The sequence below is a fragment of the Buteo buteo genome, chromosome 14, assembly GCF_964188355.1.
Source record: "Buteo buteo chromosome 14, bButBut1.hap1.1, whole genome shotgun sequence".
NCBI lineage: Eukaryota > Metazoa > Chordata > Aves > Accipitriformes > Accipitridae > Buteo > Buteo buteo.
Genome location: NC_134184.1, coordinates 4097603 through 4123620, shown reverse-complemented (window position 1 = coordinate 4123620; position 26018 = coordinate 4097603). Strand labels below are relative to the sequence as shown.

Sequence of the window (26018 nt, the reverse complement as noted above, 5' to 3'; positions counted from 1 at the left end):
GCCAGAGCCAAAGAGATTTGAAGTAAATAAATAAATGAACCTCCCTCCACAAATCCACAAGTGGTGCAGTGCGTCAGAGCACAAGTTGTTAAATAATGTGTGGAGATTTTTTTTTTTTCCTCTTCGCCTCTCCTGCAGCTTTTTGCTGGAGGCACTGAGTGGCAGAGCATTTGAACGGCATAATCTATGTTCTGCTGACCTGAGCTTGTCAATGCTAATTGTGTGGCTTTAATTGCAAAAACACATTTGCGTTATTGAAAAGGGTTTAACTTAAATCCTTCCTTTTCAGGACTAGTGTCAAAACGTTAAAAAAAAGTGAGCCAGCGAGCGAGATGAGGGTAGCATCCAGCTATCGGCACTGAATAAGCAGTGGGATGGTGTGATTCAGATTACATGTCTTGGCTGTCCGTCAGAAACCAGCTCACTCACTACAGCTGTTCAAGGCATGATGGGCAGGGAACTGTAGCTCCCTGATAAATACAGCTCTTTTTGTTGCACTGCTTGGGAAAAGTCTGATTTCTTTAGTGTGCTGGAGAAATGGGAATTTAAGTAGCTCCTATTCTCTGTTTGCAACTGGGTTTGGCAGCTCGAATTTGCACAGCGGGTGAAAACGGCACAGCTGGAAAATGGGAGAGCCGCGTGGTAGTTGTCCATCCTTCCACTCAGGTGTTGCTGCTGCTCACAATAACGCTGTCTGGTTATTAGCTGCTCCGAGATTGTTTTCTCCGAACCTGTGGTCTATGCTAAATAGCGTTAGTGCTGTGCTCACGGAGAGATGCTCTGCGAGCGGTCAGGAGCCCGGGGAGCCGGGCCGCGGTACCCCTCCTTCAGGTGTAACTTTACAAATGGCGAAGAAACTCCTAGAGCGGGACGTCTCGTCTTTGTCTGAATGGCCGCGCTGGCAAACTCGTGTTTATTGCCTGCGGTTCGGCTCTAGGGCATCACGCCCGGTCAGGTAAAGCATATGGTGTTTGCTAGTCCCTCTCTGTGCGTCCTTAGCCAAATGAGAAGGCGACGCCGATCTCGGCGTTAGTTGTCCCCACTCGATGTGTCATTGTTTTTCCTTGAAGCGTAGTGTTCTCAGTTGGCTGCTGTTGCTGAAAAATACTTTGGTCTGATGAAGTCCGATAGAAGATTGTGTGAGCATCTTCTATCCAGCTGGTCTGATGAGCAGTTTTCAGTTCATTTTTTTGCCAAAAGATATTGCGTATGCAAGGAATTTATTTTCTTTTGTCTGTAAGATGATCTATAAGTTTTAGTAACACAGTAGGGAAGTGCTGTTTGTCATTTAGAGAGAAGAAGAACTTGTGATGTTGCCTTTTTTTTAGCTTTTTAGTTACTTTCTACTTTCTTTATTTTCCTTTATGTGATCAGAAGACTGTAATTAGTTGTCACTCAATTATTCCTGGAAACACAATGAAGGCACTCAGAAGCAGAAAGCAACATAAACAACAAAACAATTTGAAATCTGGCTGACTGGAAAGGAGGTTAATATTATTTAGGGAAAGAAGATTTAAATTTAGCTTACATTCCTCATGATAACAGTCACATTATATAGGAAATGTCTGTTTTGGGGGGTGAGGGTGTTTCCGTGATTATTTTATAAGTAGATTGTTAATGACGAGTGTGCATTAGGATGAAATTTGCTTTGGGGAGAGTTACTTTTTGGTTCCCCGTGGTGCCAAGGGCCAGAGAAACCACTGGGCTTCCAGCGTCCAGGCAAGGGACTTGCTCTGTTTGTGCTGACACCGATGGCGGCACGAGCCAGCCCTGCTAGCACACAGCAGTGTTTTTACGCCAGAGCGTGGAGACGGCACTGCACGTGGTTTTAATCCCACCACAACCACCACAAATACAGCACCATAAAAACTGCTAAAGCTGCACAAATTCAGTGCTTTGCTTAGAGGGCAGGAAATAGGCAGGCACATGCGAATATTTCTTCCTGAGTTCCTTGGCTTGATCTTTGTGCATGTAGGATTCCAGGCACTGAAACTGCAGGAGCAGGGAAAGCCCAAGATATCCTAATGGTTGAACAGGTAAAGCAATGTTGTCGCACCTTGTTCAAAGCAAGCCACCCAAAGCGCTTCCACAACTGATTCCGACTTCGGTAGCCTGAACTGTCCACAGCAACAAAAATGATCTTAACTGTCCTGATTGCCCTGTAGCCTTTGCTATATTTTCACCTATGAATATAGCTTTTGCCTTTTTCAGTTTTCTATCTGTCAGGAACGCAAAGATGTCTTTCTTTTAGCTGTATGTTTCTGTTTGTTGTTTTTCTTTTTTAATTAAATTAGGCAGAACAGGTGGCATTACTAAGACAAGCATTGGTCAATAAGCTAACACCAGTGCTGGTAGCCTACATCACTTTAATGATTACCCCAGCCATAAATATGTAAAAGGAAAGCACCTCTGGGTAAACACCCCAGCGTTACTGAATCTTGGTAGGACTACGGCCAAAAGAAGAGGACAGATAATTATTTTGACCTAAGTTTCTGAATTTTGTCTCTTCTTTCCAGCAATTCAAGATTACCCCAGGTTTTGGAAGTTATCACCATTCAAACTGCTCTTTAAATGGACTTTTTTCATATCAGTATTTCTTATGATTTCAAATTGATGCTAGTGTAGCCATGGGTATTGATACTGCATGGGATGATTTTTTCTACCAAGATGTCAGCTATTATATGTATATGCTAGTATCTCAGTAATTTCAAAATCGGGTAACTTGAAGGCTGCTCTTTTAGTTGTATAATTTAAAAAACACATTACTGTCAATGATCCCATGTTTTCAGAACAACCAAGGAGGATGTTTTAAACTGCATTCCAATTCTTTTAAACTGCGTTCCTCTTCCAGTTCAGTTGTGTGCACGTTAGTTCAATTTCTCTTGTTATTCTGTAGAAGAATAGTTTAAGAAAAAAATCTTTCTCCATAATTTTCCATTTCACAAGCCTTGGGAAGTTCTTGCTATGGGAAAAGATATGTTTTGCTTGACCTCTACTGCTGAAATGCTCACTGCTAAAACCCAGAACAAAACAGCTTCCTAGATTCTGTTTCTCACTAGATTGTTCGTTCTCGTGAAAGAAAAGGTGGAGTTATAAAGTTACCTGTTGCTGTCAGCCAGCTGTGTGTTACTTGAAATCATGTTTGCCATTCATACGTCAAAAAAAAAAATAATTTCCCCTTTCTTATACTTGTTGGAATTCATAACAGAAAAAAAACCCAGGAAAAACAGTAAAAACGTATTTGCTTTAGTAGCAGTTTCACATTTCATTTAGATGAATATGGTATCAATAATTTAGTAAGTTATTCTTAAATTCAGATAAGATTTTTCTATTGTGTGTGAACCTTTTTTTATTGTTGTTTTTCCTTTTTCTTTCCCTTTACCTCCTTTCCTCCCTCCTGTTCTTCAGTGATCCCAGGGCAAATATAAACTGCAATTTTCAGTTAAAGGGAGTTTGCAAACTTGACCAAACATGGTCACAAACCTCATGTAGTTTTTACGATTTTGTGTATTAAATAATTTTTTTGTGGTGCATTTTTGTGGGGGGAAAAAACTATTGGTAAACAGGAAATGAAAGCATTTTCACAGTTGTGAAATTTCAAGAGTAAAAGGATTCCAATATTTCACCATTTTTATAATCTCAGGCTTCAAGTAATAATTGTGGTTACATTAAAAAACCCCGTAGCTACAGTAATTGCTCCTAATGTATTTATGTCATTTTTTTATATTTGACTGGAATAGATTTTTCTTCTATATCTTTATGCAATTGCACAGTCTTATGATTTGGGTTCGAGTATTGTGTAATTTAGATTGAAAACCTATTCTGATGATGAGGTACAAATAGTCAATATTATTAGAGTTTCCTCCTCGGGGAAAAATGCTACTGTCCTTTGAAAAGAGTTCAGAGAAAATTTTTTTTTTTTTTTTTTATTGGAGTGCTTTGCCTTTTCAAATGATAAGCAACTTTTTAGCCGTTACTAAAGCAGTTGCCTGCTAAAGCTTGGTGTGATGGCAGCTGAGCCTTGCCTTGGGCTGAGTAGCGCGAGGCTCAGCCGCAGAAGCGCTCTGCCCGCGGATCACTTCCCCAGCACGCCGGGACCTCAGAAGCAGTTGGGGAAGCGTGTTTTGGATAAGTGGGAGTGCAATGACCAGTGCTGATTGCTGTCAGGGGGACGTCACTGACCTTTGCTTAGTCAGAGGTCACAAAATTTGGGATGTGCTATCTTCGGGTTCATTCGTTAAAGGAGTGTGGCAAAAAAAGTTTAATAACGATTTGTCAAGTACTATTAATTGCCGCTAATGATATTTGCAGCTCTGTAGCTCCAGTTTCAAAGTTAATTTGGAAAGATGGGAAAACCTGCACTAATTATTTTACATGGTAATGGACAATGTCAAGGAATTTCAATTGCTGCTCATCCAATTCCTCTTGATTTGTTTTCTTGTTGGATGCTTGCTGCCAGATTGCCAACAAGTCAGAGAGAAAAAAAACTCTGAGGAGGGAATGATACCAGCATGGACTAAGTTTAAACAACAAATAAACAAACAGAAATCCCAGTATCTTTGTAAGGGTTTTAGATAGTGAATGCATACTTAATTCACTGTTCAGTGGTTTTGCACAAGCATAAACAAGATGTTTGTAATTATTTTGCTGAAGGCTACGAGAGAGGGTAACTGGATTTCGTATGGCACCATCTTGCATTGTCCCTTCTTACTTAACAAGGCTCAATCGGGACACAAGCCACAGCATAGTGGAAATTGCAAGGGATATTTACCAGTGTCTTCCCAAAGCTGGGAAAGGAGATATCAATAAAATCCAGTTCTCACTTCACTTTTAACCAAATCTAAGTTCATTTTTATGTAGGGCTGTCATTGTTTTTTCCCCTTCAGCTCCAAGAGCCTTAAAAATGTTATGTATCAGAGCACCTCTGTTCTAAATATAATGGTCTTAAAAATGTGATTGAGGGATTTTCACTTTTGTAGGCAAATCAGCAGGGTTGATATTGATCCATCTTTTTAGGGAGCCACAGTGCACCAGAAGGTGATACTGTAGAGGGCCCCGTAAACCCTTGGAGCCTTCTGTCTAATTTGGCAGAAAAACACAGAATGTCGGACAACAAAAGAACGATACAATTCCATAAGAAATCTTCATCCCTCCCACCCTCTTTTCACAAGATGTAGGGAAAAAAAAAAAAAAAGACTTAATTTTTTCAGCTGCACACAATGATTTGGTGCTCACTCTTGCATTGAAACAGTTGCTGTCAGAACAGGCAGGAAACAGTTTTCTTTTAATTGCTGAAATCATTCGGAAGTGCTTCATGCACGGCTTCTGTACAGCAGATGCTGTGCATTAATTGGCCTGTGTAGGGCTGACCCAGGGTTCCTTGCAGCGGGCCCAATTTTAGGCAGAGGCTTTAAATAGCTTATTTCTTATTTTGTATAACCTGGCGTACATTATGAGTGCGCTTGCACGTGGGGTATTTCATGGTCTGCAGTTTCTAATGTCATGTGGGTTTCAAAACCTGTGTTTCTCTGGTAATGTACTAGCAGCAGGTAAGCTCTAAATACCATCCATCAGGAGCTAATTTTTTATCCAGATACTCCAATGACTGATGAACCTGTCTTTTGTATGAATGTTCAGCACAGGAGAAAGCCATATGCCCCTGGCACTGGTTCCTATGCATTCTTTACAGTTCGTAGCGAGGAGATTAAGAAAAAAACCAAACCCTTACATTTACATGTCTTTCATTTATTTAGCAGTTAGCACTTTCTAAAATAGCTCCTTTTTTAAAAAAAAAAAAAACAAACAGCGAAAGGAGATTTAGGTCTTTTAAAGCAATCTGACTACCACTACTCATTTTCTTTATCAGGAATATTACTGCACACCCTTAATAGGGAACCTTGTTTTGCTACTCCCCGTCTGTTCAAAACAGACCTTAGCCCATTAGAAGGTCCTCCCTTGTGTGGGAAGACCACAGCTGTTACTGTAAATCTCATCCAGTAACTGTATCACCCCCATTTTGTGGCTCTGAAGGATGAAATTGAGAAATGGAATACTGTGCAGTCATCCTTTACATCTCCAATTTTAGGCCTTTGCACATAATTTTCATGCTTTTATTCCAAATCAAACAACATTAGTGAGCAACACCACCCTGCGCTAAATGTCTAGCCTCTAAGGCAGCACCTAACGATCTTTGTTTTTGGAGGATTTAGGATTTGGAGGGAAGTTGGGGGTTTGTTGATGGTGGATTTTTTTTATTTTATTTTTTTTATGCCCTCTTTTCCCTCCCCCTACCCCCAGATCTTTCTGAATCCCCAGAATTTGTCGGGAGCAGAAGTCCAGATGGTAGTGAGGTGCCTAAGATGGAGGACGCTCTGTTGTGCCTCCACAGAGGAAGCGAGACCTCAGCACAGTTAACAAACACAACTTTAAAAAGGTTTCTGTTTCTTTAAATCCTTCTGAATAAAGTGGATCTAACTTCTTATGAAGGATATTGGGGGCTTTAATCAGAAATAAGAAGTGGTTTAAATCATTAGCACAACAAAGCAAACTATAAGCTTGAAGATAAAAGTCTCAGGGGAAAGAGTCCTCTGAAAATAAATGGGACTTGATAGATTTCCATATCATTTATAACTTCCCTTAATTACACTTGGAAGACTTGCCAGTAAAACTGGAAAATTGGCAGCCTATATCCATTATAGTAATTTTGCCGACCATGGCAAGCAGCTGGCTTTACTGGATTTTATTTCCCATCACTCACAATTAATCATCAGCTGGAGATGTCTGAAACTCCTCAAAACGTAGCAATACTGTGTGACATTCAGGCCTCCTTAAAATGCTAAAATCTGCTGAGTAAATGGGCCGAGTTCCCCTTCCAGCGAACTCATTTTGGTGCGAGGCAGGCTGCCGGTTAATGAGTGCCACTTCGATAATCGGATGCGAATGTGAACCCTGACCTCACGTCAAAGGAGAGGACGCAGCAAGCTGGATAAAAGATAGGGGATTCAGAGCTGCAAACTTTACACCAATTAGACAGAGAGCGGGGAAATACATCAGTGCCGATTGGGTTTATCAGAAAGACTTGTGGGGCTTGTGACCATTTTGTAAGCCTAACATTGAAGACGTCCTGTCACAATCGTTAAGTCTTTTATCAGATGACGCACAAAAGTCCGAGGAAAGTCTACCACGTTCACAAAGATCCCGTGGTAGCAATGCCCTCGGGTGTGCACCGTCTTTTTGTGTTTCTGAGTTTTAAGGAGACCTGTCTGTAAGTGCAATTAGTCTTTGTGGTCCTCCTGTAGGTGCGATGAAAACGGCTCGGGGTTGCTGCTTCTCAAATTCAGCTTCCACCCCGTGTCGTGAGTCACTTGCTCGGGAAATGAGTGGAGACAGTTCCCTGTCCTGTGTGTAACCTCTCGGCCACAGGAGATAACAACCGTCGTGCAGCCCCCGAGTTACTCAACCAGTGCTGTTGACTGTTCCCAAATTCACATCAGAATTGTTGGCAATGTCGAGATGTTAAGTACCCTCCTCTTCAATGATTTTTTTTTTTCTTTCTTTCATCTTTTTCCTTTTCACTCTGTGGTGAACAAAACTGAATAGCTACTTTGAACTCTGCACCGTGCAGAAATAAACTACTAAAATACAGACTGTGGGTCTAACAGTCAATCACTTATTTATTTTGATATTCCAAGCAATGTAAAGGTAGATTTGTCTGTAGTGTAACTCTGTGAGAAAGTTTAATTTCTTTTAAGGAAAGGAGCCCTTTTATTTTACTTGGTTCCAATCAATCAGATTTTTTGTTTGATTTTATTTGCCTGTTTTGACAGATTTGGGTCATCGCTGAGGCCTCTCTAAATCAAAATGTAAAGATGGTGGTTTACATTGGTTTACCATCCACTGAAAGAAATAAATTATACGATGAAAATGCAACATTAAAAACGGTCCCGATAAATCCTTAAATAAGTTAGAAAGCAAGAACTTGTACACATCGCTGCGGTTTTCATTTGCGGGCTAAATAACAGGCAAAAGGATATGTGCAATTATGGAATGAAAGAAATTGGACAATGCCCAAAAGACTGAAAAAGAGAAAAGAGAGATACAAGTGCCTAATTTTAGGATTTGTCGCTTTGCAACACAATGAGTGGAGCTGTAAAGGTTTAACATAAGAGCAGTAATTAAACTTCTGTGCTTAAGTGACACTTTCACCAAGGTAATTTTCAACAAATTGCACATCATCACAAGTACTGACACAGCATTTTCACAGGTGGTACCTGCTGCAAGTGCCTCCTTCTTTCCCAGCTAGTAAGACTAGATGTTAACTGGGTAATTTGTCTATATATTTTCTGGGTTGGGGGGGTTATTTCCTTCCCAGACACCGCTTCTGTACTTTTCCAGTAGATGTATTTCCAGAACTCCGTTTAGATAATTGCTAACTGGTTCATTTGTACGGCGTCCACCTGATGAAGCCATGTTAGAGCTGACTTGCACTGGGGCTCAAGAGAAGAGTTTCTTGTGCCCTTGAAGTTAGGCCACTCAATTCAGACCTGCGCTCCTTAGCATCTCAATCTTCAGCAACCTTTAGAGGCCTGTGTTCTTGGCGCGCTGAGAGCTGAGTTTAACCAGAGGGTGGGCAAATTTGTTTCTGAAATATGCTATAAAAAACCCCCTCCAACAAACATTCTCCCCCCCCCCCCCAACCAGAAGTAGATATTCATAGCTTCCTCTTAACTTCAGCAATGTCTGGAAAGTTCAGAGCAGATGGAAGAAAAGCTGAGCAGTAAGATAGGGAGAAGAAGAGGAAAAGAAAAAGGAAGGAAAGAACGAGCTGCTGGGACAAGGCTACAGGCAGAGTAGCAGGTGTGGAAGGACGGAGACAAAAGAGGGGGAAAGGGAATAGAGGGGAAGTAACTGGGGACAAAGAACAAGTCTTTGATACTATTCACTGAATTTGACACTGCTAATGACTTAAATGCTTGCCTGAAGCTCAGGATGGAATTTCTGCAGGTGAAGTGTTGGGTGGTGGTTATTCTCTGTATCCGGTTAGTACACCGTGTTCCTATTGCAAACGCTTTCCTTATTTATCCCCAAAAGCCTGTCATGTTGCTGTTGGCAGTCTGTTGGAGAAAGGGTGTGTAAGCACCTTTTAACCTAATGTCTTTTCTTCTGTCTAGCTCAGAATCCATAGGCAGACATCAGTGCTTTTCAGTCATTGCTAGTGCAATGCTTTTATTTAAATTTTCAGAATGTATTTCATGCAGTGTGCATTTGATCTCTGACTTCACACCTGTCTGTTAGACAGTATATTCCTCCAAAGTGGGACACGCTTGTCCTTAAATACGTATTATTCATTTTACATATATTTAGAGAAATATATCTATGTGTATACATGTATGTGTATAAACAAACACATTTTGACAGCACTGGCACGTGTAACAACACATAAACCAGATCTCTGCAGGTCTCAAATCACCCTCTTCAATGAAACTTTGACCTCAGAGTGAAAGTATCCCAAATTTGCTGAGATAATGAGTGAATGGCAGACTGCATCTGTAGAAGAGCCTAATGAAAAGACTCGCAGTGGGCACTCGGAGCTAGGCATCCCCGAGGGGTGTTCAGGTCCTAGATACCAGGATGTAGGGTCTAGCTCCCTTCCCTCTCCGGCGTACATCGTCTTTGTGGGATGACTGGCTGATCACTGGCTTACACGAGGGATAAATTCTAAGTCCTGGGGTTTTCCCCTCATGTATAAGCAGCCCCCCCACCCCACTGTAAAGCCTCGAGTGGTTGTTTCTTGTGCACAGCATGGTCCAAGGTGTCGGAGGGAGGATCTGACTGGGAGGGACAGGGACCCCAGCAGAGCAGCCCAGTGGGTTACTGGTGACCTTGAGCTCGTGCATGCCTGTTAGCAGAACAGGCTGAAAGCAGAACAAGCAGAAAGAGGGAACTTGAATGTTTCCTTTTAAGAGCCATCAGCTGTGGTGAAAACGATGGTTTTGCCTCCGCGATGCCCCTGCTGTGGATGAGAGGTGGTGGTTCCTCACAGGCGTGCTCCCTTCCCTCAGTCCGAAGTCACGAGCCACCATCCAGATGCTGCCATGTGCAGAGGTGTGACTTTCTGCTCAGCATTAGCCCGTGGGGTATTGCCGGAGCTTCCAGCCCAGGCTCCTCCGGACACGTGCCAAGAAACTTCTGGCTTCTGAATCAGGCTTAGGCTCCCTGGCCAAAACCACAGAAATTATATTTTGCTCTGGATTTAATTGATGTTGAACTGTGGTGGGTGTGAAATGTGAACTGTAGAAGTTGGACCCGAATGGATGGGATGGGAGAGGAGCCTTTCAGGTTTGTCTGGGGTGATATTTTAAGTAGGTGATTCCTTTTTCCCTGTTTTGCTTCCAGTTTTGTCAAAAGCAACTGCAATTTGTGACTGTGGTTTGTGTCATGACTGTGTAGCTGGCTGACTTGACTTGTGCCATGAAAGTCTTTACAGCAGAAAAATCATACGCACTTAGAGCGTTTAAAATCCTCTATCCTCATTTTGTACTGCTTTAATTTTACCAGGTTTCGGAAGGTCAAGAGATTTGTGTAATTGAAGCAATGAAAATGCAGAACAGTATGATTGCTGCTAAAACAGGCAAGGTAAGCTACCTTGGGTCACTTAAAACCATATGCAACTTGTCAAATAGGATAGAATTTAAGAAGGAAAAAAGGAGGATTCTGGTTGTTAAGGAATTAAGTCTGATTGTTGTAAGTCTTTCGAAGTGAGGTGTCTTTAATTTTTAACATTTGCATCTGCTGTGAATGCTGTTAAGTAGTTCCAAGCCTTAGATAGCACAGCAGGAAATAGTTTTACTGGCTTCAGAAATTCATATAACTCTTCTTCTCCTAAATGATTTGTTTTCTATGATGTTACAATGCCAAGTTGAATTGAAAGGTGTTGTAGAGTGTTTCTCCAAATTCCATCTTTCCAGAGACCAACTGAAGAAGAGAGATTTCTCTGCCAGTTAATTCATTAATGGCAAACAATTTGACATTAAAAAAACCACTCAGAACAAGGCTTAGAAAGTGCTTTTGCAGGAAGATGAGAAAAGCAATTTTTTTTATTATTGTGACTGCTAAATACAAAGCCTAGATCTGCAAATGCATTAAGCTTTGCAAGGCTGTGCATTGTGATATCTTTCTTCTGAGGGATCAGTGTTGCAGCCCCTGAGCTGGGACTCTCCTGCAGTGCGGGATGTACCAAAACCAGCGCTCTGGGCGGGGAACTAGTTAAGCTTATGTGACAAGGACAAGCCTTAAACCCCATCTGGTTTGGGGACTGTCAGCCCCCAAGGCAGGGCCTCAGAGCATCCCTGTGCCAGATTATAATTCACAGCCTGAAACCATCACCTAGCCCTGGGCCCCTGATCCGTCCTTTCCGAAGGGAGAGCAGAGTCTGGATGTGGATTGTGTATTCTCTTCTGTCTCGTGTTTCCCAGCCCAGAGGGAAGGGAGCTAGACCCTACATCCCGGTATCTTCTCTGCCTGGGGACGAGCCCCTCCGCTCTCCCTGAAGCGCTGCCATTTTGCTCTTAAAAACAACAAAACAAACCCCACTGCAAGATCCCTTAGCCCAGAGGGAGGCAGCAAGGAGCCTGACTCTCCAGGGCAGGGACGAGGTTAGCCACTGGCAAGATGTGCTGAGATCTCAAGATGGGTCTCCATGCCAAGGACTGTTTGTGTGTTTACAAGAAAGGCTTAGTTGGCACAGCACTAAAATCGCCCCTGAGGCTGGGACCCAGGGCTTGCCTCTTCCAGTGCCGCTAGTGCAAAACTGGGTCTCGAGGAAAAAAAATTGCAGAGAGAGGGAGAACATACTTGCTCCTGTTGCTCTAACGTTGCCACTTTATTATTTTATTTCATGCATTAATTCCTATATAATTTCTCACTTGATTAATATTTCCCAGTTTTTCATCTTTGCTTTGTTTAACCCCTTATTGCTGCTCTTTGCATCCTGTTTTTAACTAGTGAGTATTTGTAATTAAAATGCTATTCCCCCTGCCACCCGCCCCCTTTTATTTTTTACTTTAACCTTCCCTTTTCCACCAAGGTGTGTTGTAACCCGTGGGTCTGTTCCTTAGAATTCTGCTTGTACTTCTCCCAGTAATAAGTAGCTCCCGCTTACTCTCTGCAGATGCCACATAAACCCCACGTTTGGCTTATTAATCCTTCAAAGTGGGATTTGAATGATGCACAGGCCATTCAGTGGGCCCGATGTGCATCTTGTAATGTCCCCTTGTCGTCTCCATTTTAATAATAAGCAAATTATTTGATTCTTTAGAATTTTAAGAATTTGAGAAAGCAAAAAAGTTTTGGGCTGTGTAGAAATGAAGCTGCTAAATAGAAGTCATCCCGTTCTGCAGTGCGAAGTCATGGCTCTGAGTGCGAAAACAGCTTGGCCCCTCCACAGGAATGGGATGTTTGGCACTGGCTGTTAGTCCACGTTTTGATGCTTTGAAGCCGTGTTTTGAAACTCGGTTCGTTTGCCTTCAGCCGGAAGATGTTCCCATTTTCATTCCTGGCTGAATTCCTTTTCTGCATCAAACCCCATCTTCCTGTTTGCAGTTGTGAGAAAAGTGGCTTGTTATCTACTTGGAGTTTACTCCAGCTGCAGGTGGTTTAAAAATGAGGGAAAGATGGAGAGGAACTGGTGTGTGCCTCCTGTCTCCTCGGGGACAGCTGCGCGTGGGTCAGAAGGGGGAGCTGGCCCCACCGCCTGTCAAAAATCACTGGGGAGTTTTGAAACACTAGTCAGCTACAATGTTTGCTGAACCTTGGCTTTGTAGAAAAAGAAAAGAAAGGAGGAGAATATTTTTCACATTGCTTTCATCTCTGAAAAGATTGAGACTCGAGAATCGGGTAGGCTGCCTAGCTATTGATTTAGAAGTAAAGCCCTTTTTTTGTACATCTCGCGGCGTCTGCCCGTCTGCAGTGTTCAGCTTCATTTCTTGAGCAGCGCTGTGAATGTGCCTGTGCTACAGAGCCAGAGATGCGCTTACGGCTCCTGTGGCCTTAGGCTATCAAACTCGGATGCGGGCAATAGCATAGCCATAGTAGCCTCGTATTTTGTTTAGGAGCCCAAGGTAACATTTGGATGACTAAACTGAGCCAAGTGCTGAACAAGGTTCTGATCAAGGATTGGGGCATGTCAGTGTGAGCTCTGAGTTAAATCAAACTACTTTCTGGAGCTCCATGTGCCGAAAGGGAATTCAGACACGTTACAGCCTTTTATAGAGGAAATAAGGGACTCGTATACGATGTTTGTGTTTTAAAATTCAGGAATCTGCACGTGAGTATGTAATTCATCTGCAGATGTAGTTGCATTTATTTGACAGTGGTAGCCCTTTGCCAAGTTCAGTTATGTTAAAGGATCCAAATTCAGATTTGAATCAATCTATCTATCTCAGCTGCCTGGGGACTGAGGGAAACCCACTTCATGGCTGCAGTCCCAAAATTCAGTTAAAATCTGTAATGCAAGAGATACTGCAATATTTCATTGAAATGTCCAAGCCTGAGTGTTGAAGAGTCAGCCTGTCATCTAAAAGATTTAAAATGTTAGTAGTAAATGAATAGCAATCCACTGTTTAGGTGGAAGAAACGTGCTTTTTAATTTTTAGAAGTGCCACCTCGATCTGACGTTCAGATCTTCAAGCACCTAGGTAATAAGAAAACCAGCCAGTGGCAGGTACCTAAGTACCCTGGTGGAGTTGGGACACGATTTGGTCAAGGACTGGAGCAGGCTGCCCAGAGGTGGTGGCGTCTCTGTCCTCAGCGATACCCAGAACTCAGCTGGACTCTGAGCGCTGGAGGTCAGGCTGGCGACTGCTCAGGGCCCCTCCAACATGCAGGAGCCTGTGATCCCGTGGCCGTCACGATGTTGTATAGTGGCCATTTACCCTGTGCACGCAGATGTGATGCTCCATGTAAGCAATGCCAAGCAAACCATTTATTTAACCATGCTATTGAGGAAGATTGGAAATTATTTCTGTTTCTGTACTGTAGGTGAAAGCTGTCCACTGCAAAGCTGGTGATACTGTTGGAGAAGGAGATCTGCTGGTGGAACTGGAATGAAAGGTTGCCTCCACACTGCTGAGTTAGCTAAGCCTTTATTATTTTCACCCGTAAATTAAGATTAAGGCAATTCAACACAGAAGATGGACAGTCCTATGCACAAGATTTTATACAGTCATATTTATTGTATCAGTGGTTAAGACAGCAAACACAGATGTTAAAACTTGGCAACAGATCCCAGATTTTTACTTCCAGAAATACTTGTACATAATCTTTGTAATTCTTTGATTTTTCAGGATCAAATAAAATCAATAAAATACCATTTCTGCTTTAAAACAGGAAAAGCCTCTTTGTTAAAAAAGAAAACACAACAAAAGCCTGAATCTGATTCATCTTCTCCATGGCAATATCACTGGTTTGAGGGCCCAGCCAAATTGTACAGAATGGTTGGTAAGAGCGAGAAATGAACCACTCGGTGGCTAACTGAGCAGTTTCGCTACACTCTAAGTGCTCAACAAGTACTGCTGATGGCTTAAATTCTGATCAGATTTACTGTAATATTTTGAAGCCTTTGCTGTAATATTTTGAAGCCTTTGTATAGCCTAGATTTAAACTACAGGTTAGATGTTTTATTGTGCTAGTGCAGCCTTTCCCCATGTATTTTCATTTACAGTTGTAAGGGACTTTTTTCTTCTTTTTATTCAGACTCCATACCCAAATTTCTCCCCCTTTATCTTCTGTTGATTACTGGATGCAAGTCTTGACAGAAGGAGCTGGCACTGCCCTCGAATCCCTTAGCCACCCCAAGGTACTGCTGGAGGCACTTGCTGTCCGTCAGGCCAAGCCTCCTCCTGAACTCTTAGAGGAAGGGGAGACCAAGTGTCTGAGCTTTTGTTGTGCAGAGGCTCTTGCTAAAGACTGGGGGAAGAACTAGGACTGTTCCCAATACAAGGCTAGATCCTGCTGGAAGAGCTGCGTATCCAGTGTGGGAAACCAGAGAGGGCCTGCAGAGGAGGAAGATTTAAGAGACTTGAACAGAAGTGAGAAGGCTGGTGACTTGGTCAGAACAGGTAAGATGTATTTTTTTTCCTCCTCGCTCAGGCACTCTGTGCCCCAGGATGGTATAGATACCAGAAGTTTACTGGGTTCAAAATGTTAGTGTGTGGTTAACAGAAGCTCCTCCTTCCTTTAATTAATCTCGCTAAGTCAGCAGCTGCAGCTCACTGGACACAGTGATACCTCCCCAGTCCCTGCACACTGTAAGCATCATCTCTGTCCCTGTGCTCTTGCCTAGGCCTCTGCTGCTGCCCACTGCTGGGCCAGGACACTGGGCTACTCCTGCCTTTGGTCTCACCTCCTACAGCTGTTGTTTTTTTTTTTTACATACCTCTAAGTCACCCTTCCTGCTGTGCCTTGACCACTGCCCCAGAGAGGAGGGGGCCTGCTCTCATTTTCTTGTCTAGGATGTGCAGAGTCATGCTACTTCCCAGAAAAACCCCTCTGGCCAGAGGCGCCTGGGCCCTTTCCCAGAAGGCGAAGGACAAAATCAGGCTGTGACAGGGCCGGTGACTCATGTTCAACCAGAATGGTTCACGATTCTGCTTGAAACTTCTGACTGAAGAGGCATTTATCATGTTACTGAGAAGCTGCCAACTAAATCACATAGCCAAGACAGAATAATGTAGTACCAGGATCTGCGTTGTTAATTAGTTTACGAAACCCATCAAGATGAGTAAGGAGAGTGTTTGGGTAGTACCTGCCCTCCAGGAAAATTAATGCTTTTGCAGTTGGAGAAACTGAGGCAGACACCCTGCGGATCTTCCTACAGATCTCCTTAATGCCATCTTGCCCCTTCCAAAAGGAGCACAGTTCAGCTTCTGCAGGTTGCCCTAAACAAAAAACAAGTATTGTAAAGAGACACAAGTATTCTACTTTAAAATTACTTAATTTGCTTACTGCAGCAACACAAGCTTTCTGTCTGTTCTAAATGAGATGCAGCAGTGCCTACTACTGATAAAGTTTAGGCCGATTCCTTACCCTGGATCCCTGGGCTGATTTCCCTACCCCAGATCTCCAGCCCTCACAGGGCTACTGGCAGTGACGCAAAAGTACAATATTGTTCTTAACGGTATCCTTAGTACATTTAATCGTACTTTGGTTCACTGCATGGCATACACTCCCTGCTCACATCCCTTTGGCAGCTTTGTATACTGTACAATCTATATCTACCAAACACTGCTGTTGAAGGAAAGTAGAAGGCACAGGAGCATAACAACAGAAAGCCACGATTTTCCCAGATTGTACAAAAACCGGCACAGTTGGTTGGGTCAGGGGGACAATAGTCTTCTTTCCATCTTTTTTTTTTTTTCTCCAGTTTAAATGTTGCAATAATCAAAATACAGGTCCTTTGGATATTTTTTATAATGTATATAAAATGTTTCCCCTGATAGGAAATTCACTTTGCATATGGTTGCAAGTTCTGCATTAAAGTGCTTGGCAAAAAGTCACCTTGATAGTAAGTGCTCACAACAGCTGCATCCGCTGTAGCGTCGTGGGCAGCTGAAATCAGGTTTGCTTTTCCTGGTCCCCAACAAGCACCCCCCCCCCCCCAAATCCTGCAGTCACTCAGTGAACTGAAGTGGTACCTGAAGTGCTTAGAATGCTAAATTAAAAATATGATTTTAAATGTAATTCTCTTCTTTCTTCACAGTACTTTACTTTATAAAACTAAACATGTTTTAAAAATACTCCTTTCCAGTTCAGAAAAACATTGCAATACAGAGTAAGAATAGTCTTTAAAATTTCTCTCTTTCTCCAGCCATTTCATGTTTGTCTTAAGCACATAGTATCTATATGGTCACTTCTCCCTGTTTACATTCAGTAACCTACTGAACACGATTACAAGTCAATATTAAATGCAAGTCGTGCTTTACTGTGTTGCAGACATGAGTTTTTTAAATCAGTTTCAGCTATTAGTGCAATAGTATCATCATTATTCCACCCACCCTGGAGCACTACACAAGCAAACTTGTCAATTCAGGTAAAAAAAAAAAAAGAAAAAAATTAGTCTGTTTCTCTGCCTTTCACTGACCTCAGTCATGCACTGAGGCAAGGGGTGGGGGGGGTGGGGAGGAATTGAGAAAATAATTAGACCCCCAAACCGATGTACACAGATAGAGTTCTTTTACACCTCATGCAAACCCAGTTACTGTCAGCAGGTTAGCGGGGGTGAGGAGGACACTGACTAGCCAGGGACAAGTCCCCATCTCTGGGCCTACAAGACTTCAATACTAGCGCCAAGGCTCCTGGGTTGGGAGGGTTACCTGTTTTTTAATTAAAAGGTATTACAGCTTTCCTGGAAGGGTTACCAATCGACACGTGCTTAGTACTACGTCTTCGGCCGGGCTGCGTCATCTCCCATTTCTAATCCCGGCTTTCGCGTAGGACGTAGGAGAGGCCGTGTTTCCCCGAGGAGTCGTAACTGTCATGGTAGGGGAGGCCAACCCACTCGGGCGGGTATGTCGTCGTGCTGTACACGAAGCACTCCACGATGCCCTCGGCAGCTGCCCGCGCCTCGCCCGCGCCGCCCTTCCCTTCCCACTCCACCACCTCGATTCTCATCAGGGTACGCTGGTACATGTCTGGGCAGCCTTCAAACTCATCCAGGAACTGCAGCATCTGGTCGTCAACCGAGTAAATCTCTCCAGCAACGTGGTGTCCTGTCCCCGGGATGTTCAGCATGTAAGGGACGTTGTATTTTCCTGCAATCACCAGCGGGTACTTCTCCACCGTGCGGCCCCTTCCCTGGAATTTCGCTAGCCCCTTGGCCGTATTGATCATGTGCTTGTAGTTGGGCTGGCCCTTCTTCAGCGTGCCGTAGACGAAGACACGAGCCATCGTACCTGCAAAAACAGCTGAAAGACAAAGGTGTACGTTACCCACGTGGCTGCTTTGGCCAACGCTCTGGAGAACCGCAGCAACGCCAAGACGTGTTGTACGTGCAAGACTGTTCGGGCGTGTGCAAAAGTGGTCTCATAGTCCTACACCTCATTTAAATATCATACTAAATTCAAGTATCTCTAAACTTTTCAGTCAAAAACTGTAACAGTGAATAACAGACACCAGGAGAAAGTCACCCTTGCAGTTCTTGCTGTAAGGGAATTACAGCCCATGGTTTCTCTAAGGAATCCCCAACATCAGCCAATGCATCCCTGAGCCTTGGGAAAAGCTCCAAACCTCAATTTGTTTTCCTTCTCGCCGTTATGGGAGCCATGCTGCAGTAAGTAATGTGATGTCATGCTCAGTAACAACCCAAGAGCAACCCAGAGAGCCATCCCTGTGATGGAAACACACTACACTTAGCGCATCCTGGGGGGGGGGGGGAGAATAATTGAAAAAATCATGGTTCAGCTCAGCTACGCAGACACCTTCCTATGCTGCTCCACTGCATTTACAGTTTAAATAGTCCAGGTCAAGCCCAGTTACTAAAACTTGCAGAAGTGAAGCCATAGTTAGTTTGTTTTCCCCTGTTGGAGCAGGGTGGTGTTTTTTTTTTTTTAAGGCCTGAGGTGATGGACTTGGTCACACACTACCTGGGACACCCAGCATTGCATGCCCAGGGGAAGCTCCTCCTTCCCTCCCTCTGCTTTCAGGCTCTCCTTTCACTGTGGCCACACTCATGATTTGAGAAACAACATTTTATTTGGTGATAGAAGAGCCTGGTGGCAGTTTGGAAGTTTGAGTGTCTTCTTGTTTCATGGTAAAATAAAGCACAGTGGCATTAAATATACAAAAGTAAATTATCGCATTCAAACATCTAGTCCTGTTGTGCTGCAGCTGTGTGCATTTGATGGTATTTTTTTCAAAAAAACAGTCTTTAAAAAAAAAAAAAAAGGGAAAAGAAAAGCAAGCAGCACAATGCTCGTGACTGCAGCAAGCTAACTATGTACAAACTGGGACATCACCGAGCTGAACAGAGGACCTGTCTGTCATGAAGAGGGATGAAAAGGCTTTAACGTCAGACCTTACAAGGACAATGAGGCACGCTGGCGCGGCAGCAGGGCAAGTTTAACCTGGCGTTGAGTCATTTCACGGACAAGCTGAAGGATTTTCAGTAACCCCAGCGCTGAGGTCCCGCTGGCTGACTGACTGATGCTGAAAAGCAAGCTGGGGTAACACCGTGCTCCTCCCCTCTTCCCCAAATACCCCAAAGAGCTAAGCAACCTGAAGTAGCCAATCTGCACATGTGCTAGCCCTCTCTTGAATACAGACCCTGACTGATGTTGTTCAACATTTGTTTTATATGTGAGCATAGAACACTCAAAATTGGTTTAAATGGGATAAAAGGCTGGCTTTACTGAAAGGTAGGGGGAAAAAAGGTACCTTCATAGTTCCCGAGTTATTTTTCACGCTGTGTCCTGTTTATCCCCCATTGTTTCTGTAGGGCAGAAGCAGTTCTTGCGCTGTTTGATGGTTTCCCACGTTTTGCCCTCCATCACCGACTGGGCAGAGCCTGCCTCCCCCACAGTCCTCTGACTGGGCCAGGCACCCAGCATCAGAGGAGCACATGCAGCTCCTTTTCGAAAGAGGGTCATTAAACAATGCATTTCAAATTTGAAAAAAAATCTTTAAAAAGAGACAGGAAGTAGAAGCTTAATCTATTTTCTGCTATTTACTCTTATTTTAGTAAACTTAGATCAGACGGGTTATCCAAAAGGGTATGTTGCTGGCCAGGAGCAGTGTCATTTAAAATACTCAGTAGCAAAGCAATTTTCCCCTTGGTGAAGTAAACAGTTTTTCTCTGTAACAGAATACAGTTTTCCAAGCAAAAACAGTATGTGCCCTTATTTACTGGCAAACCGCTTTCACTTAAGGAAAAAAGACCGTGCTGATTTCCACCACCCCCCCCCCCCCCTTATTTTATCAGATATATTTCAGCTTAATTTATCCTTCATGACATAAACGACTTTTTTTTTTTTTGGACGCAGCTCATTCCCTCACAATAAAAAGAGCATTAATATTCAGTCGGTCTGACTCCCTTTTATAAGAAAAATCATTACCTTTCAGATTGTGTTTTGAATAACAAACACAGATCCTTCAGGAAGAAACTTGTCCCAGTGGGGATTGAGAAAGGATCAGAGTTAAGCACTGAAACATGCAATTAATTCCCATTAGGGGATTAGGGCACTCGTGTTCACTTTGAATCAGAAAAATGAATTGTGAATTAAATTGTTCACAACCAAGAGGTTACTTGTCAGAGTTAATAAGTTAAAAAACAAAAAGGGAACCTAAAACACACATAAAAAGCTCAATAGTGAGTGGTGCATCTGTAAGAAAAAGATACGCTTCATTTCCATTAAACAAAAGCTCTATCCCTACTGTACAGCTGGAGATAAGCTTCCAAAAAGTTTGCAGGGAAGAGTGTTACCACTCCTGAAACTGGTGAAAACGAAGTACACATTTCTGATGGCGCAGCAGCCAGCTATTCAAAAATGTTACTGATTTAGAGAAAGGCACCCGTCATCCTAGTGCAGGACCCACAAAACTCAGCAACAACAAAAGAACTTGCTCACCCAGGTTCGGCTAACTGCATCACACTATTTAGCATTTGAGTCGATGGATTCAGCAGGCAGTATAAGTGGAGATAGAGTGGGAATCTGACCTTTCAGCCACAGTTTGTGTAAAGCCATGAAGCTGATGTACTGATATAGCTGTGGCTTTGCGAGCAGGTGGCCGTCGAGTTCCCCATCACACCGCTGCGGTCCACAGCGGCTCTGTCCCTCACACGGGGTGGGATGGGCGCAATGACTTCTTCTCCTTCTATTAAAAAAAAACCCCAACAAACCACAGCCAAGCCCAGACAACCCCAGGTGAGTTGTGATTGAAATGAACTTGGTAAAAACATTTTCTGAACCTTGCTCCATATAAATAAGACATACACAATTTTCTGTGCAATAAATCTGGTCTCTTATGCGCCATGTGTTGCGTTGCAGAAAGGCTGTTAGACGTACTGGCATTAATTTCTAGCACTTGCCTATTGTGGGCTTGCAAAACGTTTTTAGCCACCTTGTGGCAGGAGAGTAAAGAGCAGAATTTTATTTGAGGGTCATTTCACAGACTTCCACTCAGCAGCTGAAAAGACTTATAGACGGCATCCCTTCACTGAATCACCAACAAGAAGTTGCCTTTTCTCACTTAATCCAGTTTGACACTTCTTACCTACACTAAACCACCTAAGAGGAAAAGAAAACCCACCAAAAAACAAACAAAAAAACGCCCAGAGTCTCTACTGAGTATTAGCTGCCAGGGCAAAACAAACCCATTCAGAAGGTACTTTCATGAAATATTCATGCCAGAATCATTAAAATTTAATGGCATGGGGAAATGTGAGCGAAACACGTATGTCATCTCTTCAAACTATTTCTTTTAGCTACGAAAGACGATCTGCCAAACCGCTCGCACAATCAATTACTGGTTGCTTCGTTACATGAGATGCAAAGATCAGAAAATAAAAGTAAGTATTTCAGGATCACACAGGTAGAAGACGCTGTTAGGTGAAAATAAAAGTGGCTTGTAACTGGCACCGTCCAGCAGCCCAGGTTGCCGCTTGGCATTAGCAGTGGTAGTGCTGCATCGCTGTATCCACGTCTGCCCTTGCCTATCGACAAGTTTCAGGTCAGGACTTTAGTTTTCCCTCTCAAGGCCCAACAGCTTGGCGAGAGGGATGGGTGGCCATGGGGCCAGTTGCTGGCTCAGGCAGCGCGCACTCGCAGATGAAGCTGAACCGCTGCGACCAGGCTCTTTGCTCCTAGGTTGTGCCCAAAACAAGACCTCGCTTCCCAAGCAGCAGCAGCTTCAACAAAAAACATCCTTTCACCACGATTCAGACAATTACAGGATCCTACCAGCTTCTTTAGAAAATAAAGTAAGAAATAGCACATGCATTATGCTGGCTCCAGGGCTGTCTGTGACCACAGTAGCCGTGGGTTTGGGTTTTATTTTGTTGAAACTTTTTCTCCCAACTCAGAAAGTATCCATTTCTTTTGCTCCATACAGTAACATTATTTTCCCTTGAGAAAAATTCTCCACGTTGGCTCGGTGACCAGATATAGTTACACGTTAATTCCTCAGAAGTTTCTTAAAACTGTAGGAAACAGGTGAAAAAACAAAATGCCTTGAACTTTAAACTTGAGCCCAGTCTGTTTGAATGAAGTGAGTTTTAAGGTCACTCTTCACTCAATGCTAACTTTCAAGACAGACTAACATGCCAGAGAGGACTCCTGGGACCGCATCCTGTTGGTCCTTTGATGCTTTCATTTTGTTGCTTGCTATTTTCTTTATAGCACAGACAAGGGCTTCCTGCCTGGGCCGACCCCTTTCCAACCTTGCTGAATACCTCGGAAAAAGTTTATGGCAAGACACCTTTCTTACATTAACCACAGAGGCACCACCAAAACGATGGCTCCTTTGAAATCAAGAGGTTACGGTCTCCTCACAGCAGTTGTCCGCTCAGAAACTGTGAGGTGCTGGTTTGTGAAAATAAACAAGAGTATTAGAGTAACCAGTGCCACGCTGGACGCTACCAGGCACTACCTGAAACACCACTTAACCTACTTTGCAGATTAATTTTCACTTCACCCTTGGATGGTTTACAGCCCCAAACCAACAAATACGCCTGTGCTTAAGCTGGAGTATCTTGGAGGTATATCGGAGTATCTGCCAGGAGGCAGAGTGAGGATGCCCTCCCTTGGGACAAGCATCAATCACAGCATTGCTCGCGTGCCTTGCACCTATTCAGCATCACAGCAAACATTTACCTGTTGTCTGTTTGAAACTGTTTCAAATCACTTTCAACTCTACTGCACAGAGAAACTTCGTTAGATTAATTTTTACTACTACCAGAAAGAGTTTCATTCCCAAAGTGACTGTTAGGAGCAGCTACAGAGGCCTCCAAGAGACAAACAGATAAAACCACCACATGCAAAAAGATGCTAGGGATGCAATGCAGAAACATGCTGGACGTGCTGTTAGACTGGCCAACAGACTAAATTTCTAGACAGTGCACAGACAGGAGGGGATTGCCAGTACATGAGGAGTACAAGAAAAGGAGGATGAAGAAAATGGAAAGTCAATGGATGTGGACAAATTGAGTTGGGGGGGGAAGTTGTCCTCCCAGGAGAATATTGTGTCAGTATTATTAAGTACTGACTGTTTTGTCGTAATATTAAGTAATATTGTACGAGCCCCAGACAGAGTATCATATCAAGGTCTTGCTGCCACAATTCAGAAACCTGTGGACTACAAAAGTAGTTAGAAAGAGCTCAGGGCAGAGCACTGAGTCCAGGACTGGTTTTTTGGGGGCACAGACTGAACAAGCAGGAGCTTAAACAGGAGCTGACGAGATGGGGCATGATCACCTACAAATACAGGTAAAGGTTTTATAGAAGAGACAGTTGGTTCTCCACATACATGAACACACAGCCAGGCAAAATTTCTACACGGAATAATTAACATGGATAGAACTGCTTTCTAACTGTAAGAACAGACAGGGGATAAAGAACAACCATAGTAAGTCACCACAAAAAGTCCTGTGAGCCCAGGGTCCCCTCTCTGAGGGTGGTCAACAGCAGATACCCCAGCAACAGTGCAAGAACAGGGCAAGGCAACAGCGATGCATTTCCAGACTTAGGTCCAGACCCTTTCTAAGCCAGTGGCAATGAGCACTGTGGTGCCTAAAGGCCTTTTCCTCCTGTCCTGGAGCTCGCAGAACCGCTTTTTGTGAACGGTCAGCGAGGGCAGCAGCGTGCGGCAGGCAGCCCCACGCCTTGACTCCACTCGAGTGCATGAGATGCAAATTGCTTTAGGGTTTTTCCCTGCCGGCTGCTTGCTTCATCTGATGGCTTTTCCTCTGAGTCCAGGATCTCTGTGCACCTCTTCAGTGCCACCAGATACTTCAGCTCTTGCTCTCTTCTAGGCTGACAACTCCATGTGTATTTAACAGAACAGAAAATGCTCCTTACCTGCAATCATCTTTACCACTTCTTCCTCTAACATTTCTGGTTCTCCTATAGTTTTTTGAGATAGGGAAACCAGAACTGAAATATTTGAGAGTGGATAAACCATGCATTTATACAGGGATATAAATCACATCTCCTGTTTTGTTCACACTCCTTTCCCCCAATGCCTTTTTGAGTGCTATTGACGAATGGACTGATGTTTCAAAAGAACACAGCGATACCTCAAGCATCTCATTCTTGAGTGGCAGCCAGGGTGTGAAGTGTTTACTGAAAATCCAACAGTGTGGAAGCCTTAAAAACTGCAACTCTTGAAAACAGGTATTTCTCCAAACTATCATGGATGTTAATCTTGCCTTAAGGGAAGGTAGCAGACTAGATGGCTTCTCAAAATCCCACTCAGTGTGGTGGGTCCTTATGATGCTGTTTCAAGTACATGACAATTAATTTAAGTTACATACATTGAAATGTCTCATCTTTGCACCTTTAGCATAGATACTTAAATGGTTATATCTACACAAAAGGAAAAAAAACCCAAAACGGAGCATTAACTTTAAATGTCAGATTGCTGTTAGGGAAAAAAAGTAGAAAACTACTTTTGATAGGGCAGTTCTGCTATGCCAGCCCTGCTCCTGGTACCGTTTCGGATGCTACAATGAATTTGAAGTGGTTTCCGTCATTGACATGCAGAGCATAGCCCAGGGTTTCAAACCGCCGACATCCTGAAACTCAGGACACTGCCTGCAGCTTGGATGGGTTCCCCGCGAGGTCAGCACACTGATTTACATGCCAATACCCGGAGCGGTCAGTTCGCAGTTTTGGACCGAGAAGAGCATCCCGGCCTGCAAAACACGGCAAACACTTTGAGTACCTAAGCACGGGAATATATTTTTCTATGCTGAAAAGACGGCGAGAGAGAGAAGGGGAAAGAAAGAAAAGATGGGGTCTTGTGCGAGATCGCGAGGTGCCTTTCCACAAGGGAAACAGAGGAACGGCTGCACAGCGATGCTCTGTAAAGAGGGGAGAGGTGCCCAGGTCATTGCACAGCACCGTCCCCTCGTCCCTTGGGCGTGTGACTGAGCCTGGAAAGGGGGTGTTAAATAAACCCCCATCATTCAGCAACAGCAGCCTCCCAGCAGCAGGAGCCTGTGGCTCTGGAGGCCATCTTACGCCTTTACTCCGGCCGGCGTGAGGTGCCACAGCGTGGGGCTGCTGGTGAGACCCAGCAGCCCCGGAGCACCCGGCAGTGCTCTCGGGCCTTGCGAGACAGTAGCCGGACATCCCGATCCAATAGTGGGAAGCCGCTCCAGACAGCGGCAGCAGGATGGCTCACCGGGATGAGCTGAGGTGCCAGAGCCTTGGAGCACCATGCAGAGGGGTTGCTGAAACATGATGCTCCTCAAACCTCGCTAAAAAACAAACAAAAGTGCAGATGTTCAGGGAACAAAAATCTGCTCTGCTAAATGGGCCAAACAGAAAATCCAGGTATAAATCTGGGAACAGTGTCACATAACACTGCGCTACTTTTTCTCCAGAAACCACCTACCTACCCCAGCGTGGACCAGCTACTGAAACACAAGCCTTTGACCAATGTGGCAGAAATGAAGCGTCAGGAAACCCCAACAGACTGGCTTTTTCAGCCTGTGTTTCCTTAGGAAACTACAGGCTGCTTTTAAGGGCCAAGGAAAGGTAATTCATATGCATTTACAGCATCCATGTGTACACACAAGGATTTTCTACACAGAGCCATGCTTTGCTTGTAAAGTGTTAGTCGCCCACGGAAAAGGAGAGAAGAAGATTAAAACCAGCTGTACTGGAAGAACCACCACATTTAAACACAAAAAATATTTTAAATATTCAACCAGGAAGGGTAAAGACAGCATGGGGTAATAGCCAAGCATGTTTGCTCAGAAGCGGGGTCATACAAATTTTGTGAAGTTCGTAAGGGGTAGTGGATAA

At 43.7% G+C, this 26018-nt stretch overlaps 2 protein-coding genes across 7 annotated transcripts in view; one reads left to right on the top strand and one right to left on the bottom strand.

Moving 5' to 3' along the window:
• PCCA (propionyl-CoA carboxylase subunit alpha) overlaps window positions 1-14390 on the top strand; it is a 299411-nt gene extending 285021 nt beyond the window's left edge. For all 5 annotated transcript variants that reach the window (XM_075045914.1, XM_075045913.1, XM_075045912.1 and 2 more), the window contains 2 exons: window positions 10558-10635; window positions 14038-14390. In XM_075045914.1, the coding sequence (XP_074902015.1) occupies window positions 10558-10635; window positions 14038-14106 (147 nt within the window). In that variant the 3' untranslated portion in view covers window positions 14107-14390. The remainder of the gene's footprint in view (window positions 1-10557; window positions 10636-14037) is intronic.
• The window catches only part of GGACT (gamma-glutamylamine cyclotransferase), a 31644-nt gene continuing 19963 nt past the window's right edge, over window positions 14338-26018 (bottom strand). Inside the window, exons 2-3 of one of the 2 annotated variants that reach the window (XR_012652905.1) lie at window positions 17370-17960; window positions 14338-15935 (exon numbers count right to left, since the gene is read on the bottom strand). Coding sequence is in view for 1 of the 2 variants with exons in the window: in XM_075045916.1 (XP_074902017.1) it covers window positions 17470-17943 (474 nt within the window). In the remaining variant the exon portion in view is untranslated. Of the gene's footprint in view, window positions 15936-16333; window positions 17961-26018 lie in introns of those variants that run through there. The other variant, XM_075045916.1, reaches the window with a different exon arrangement.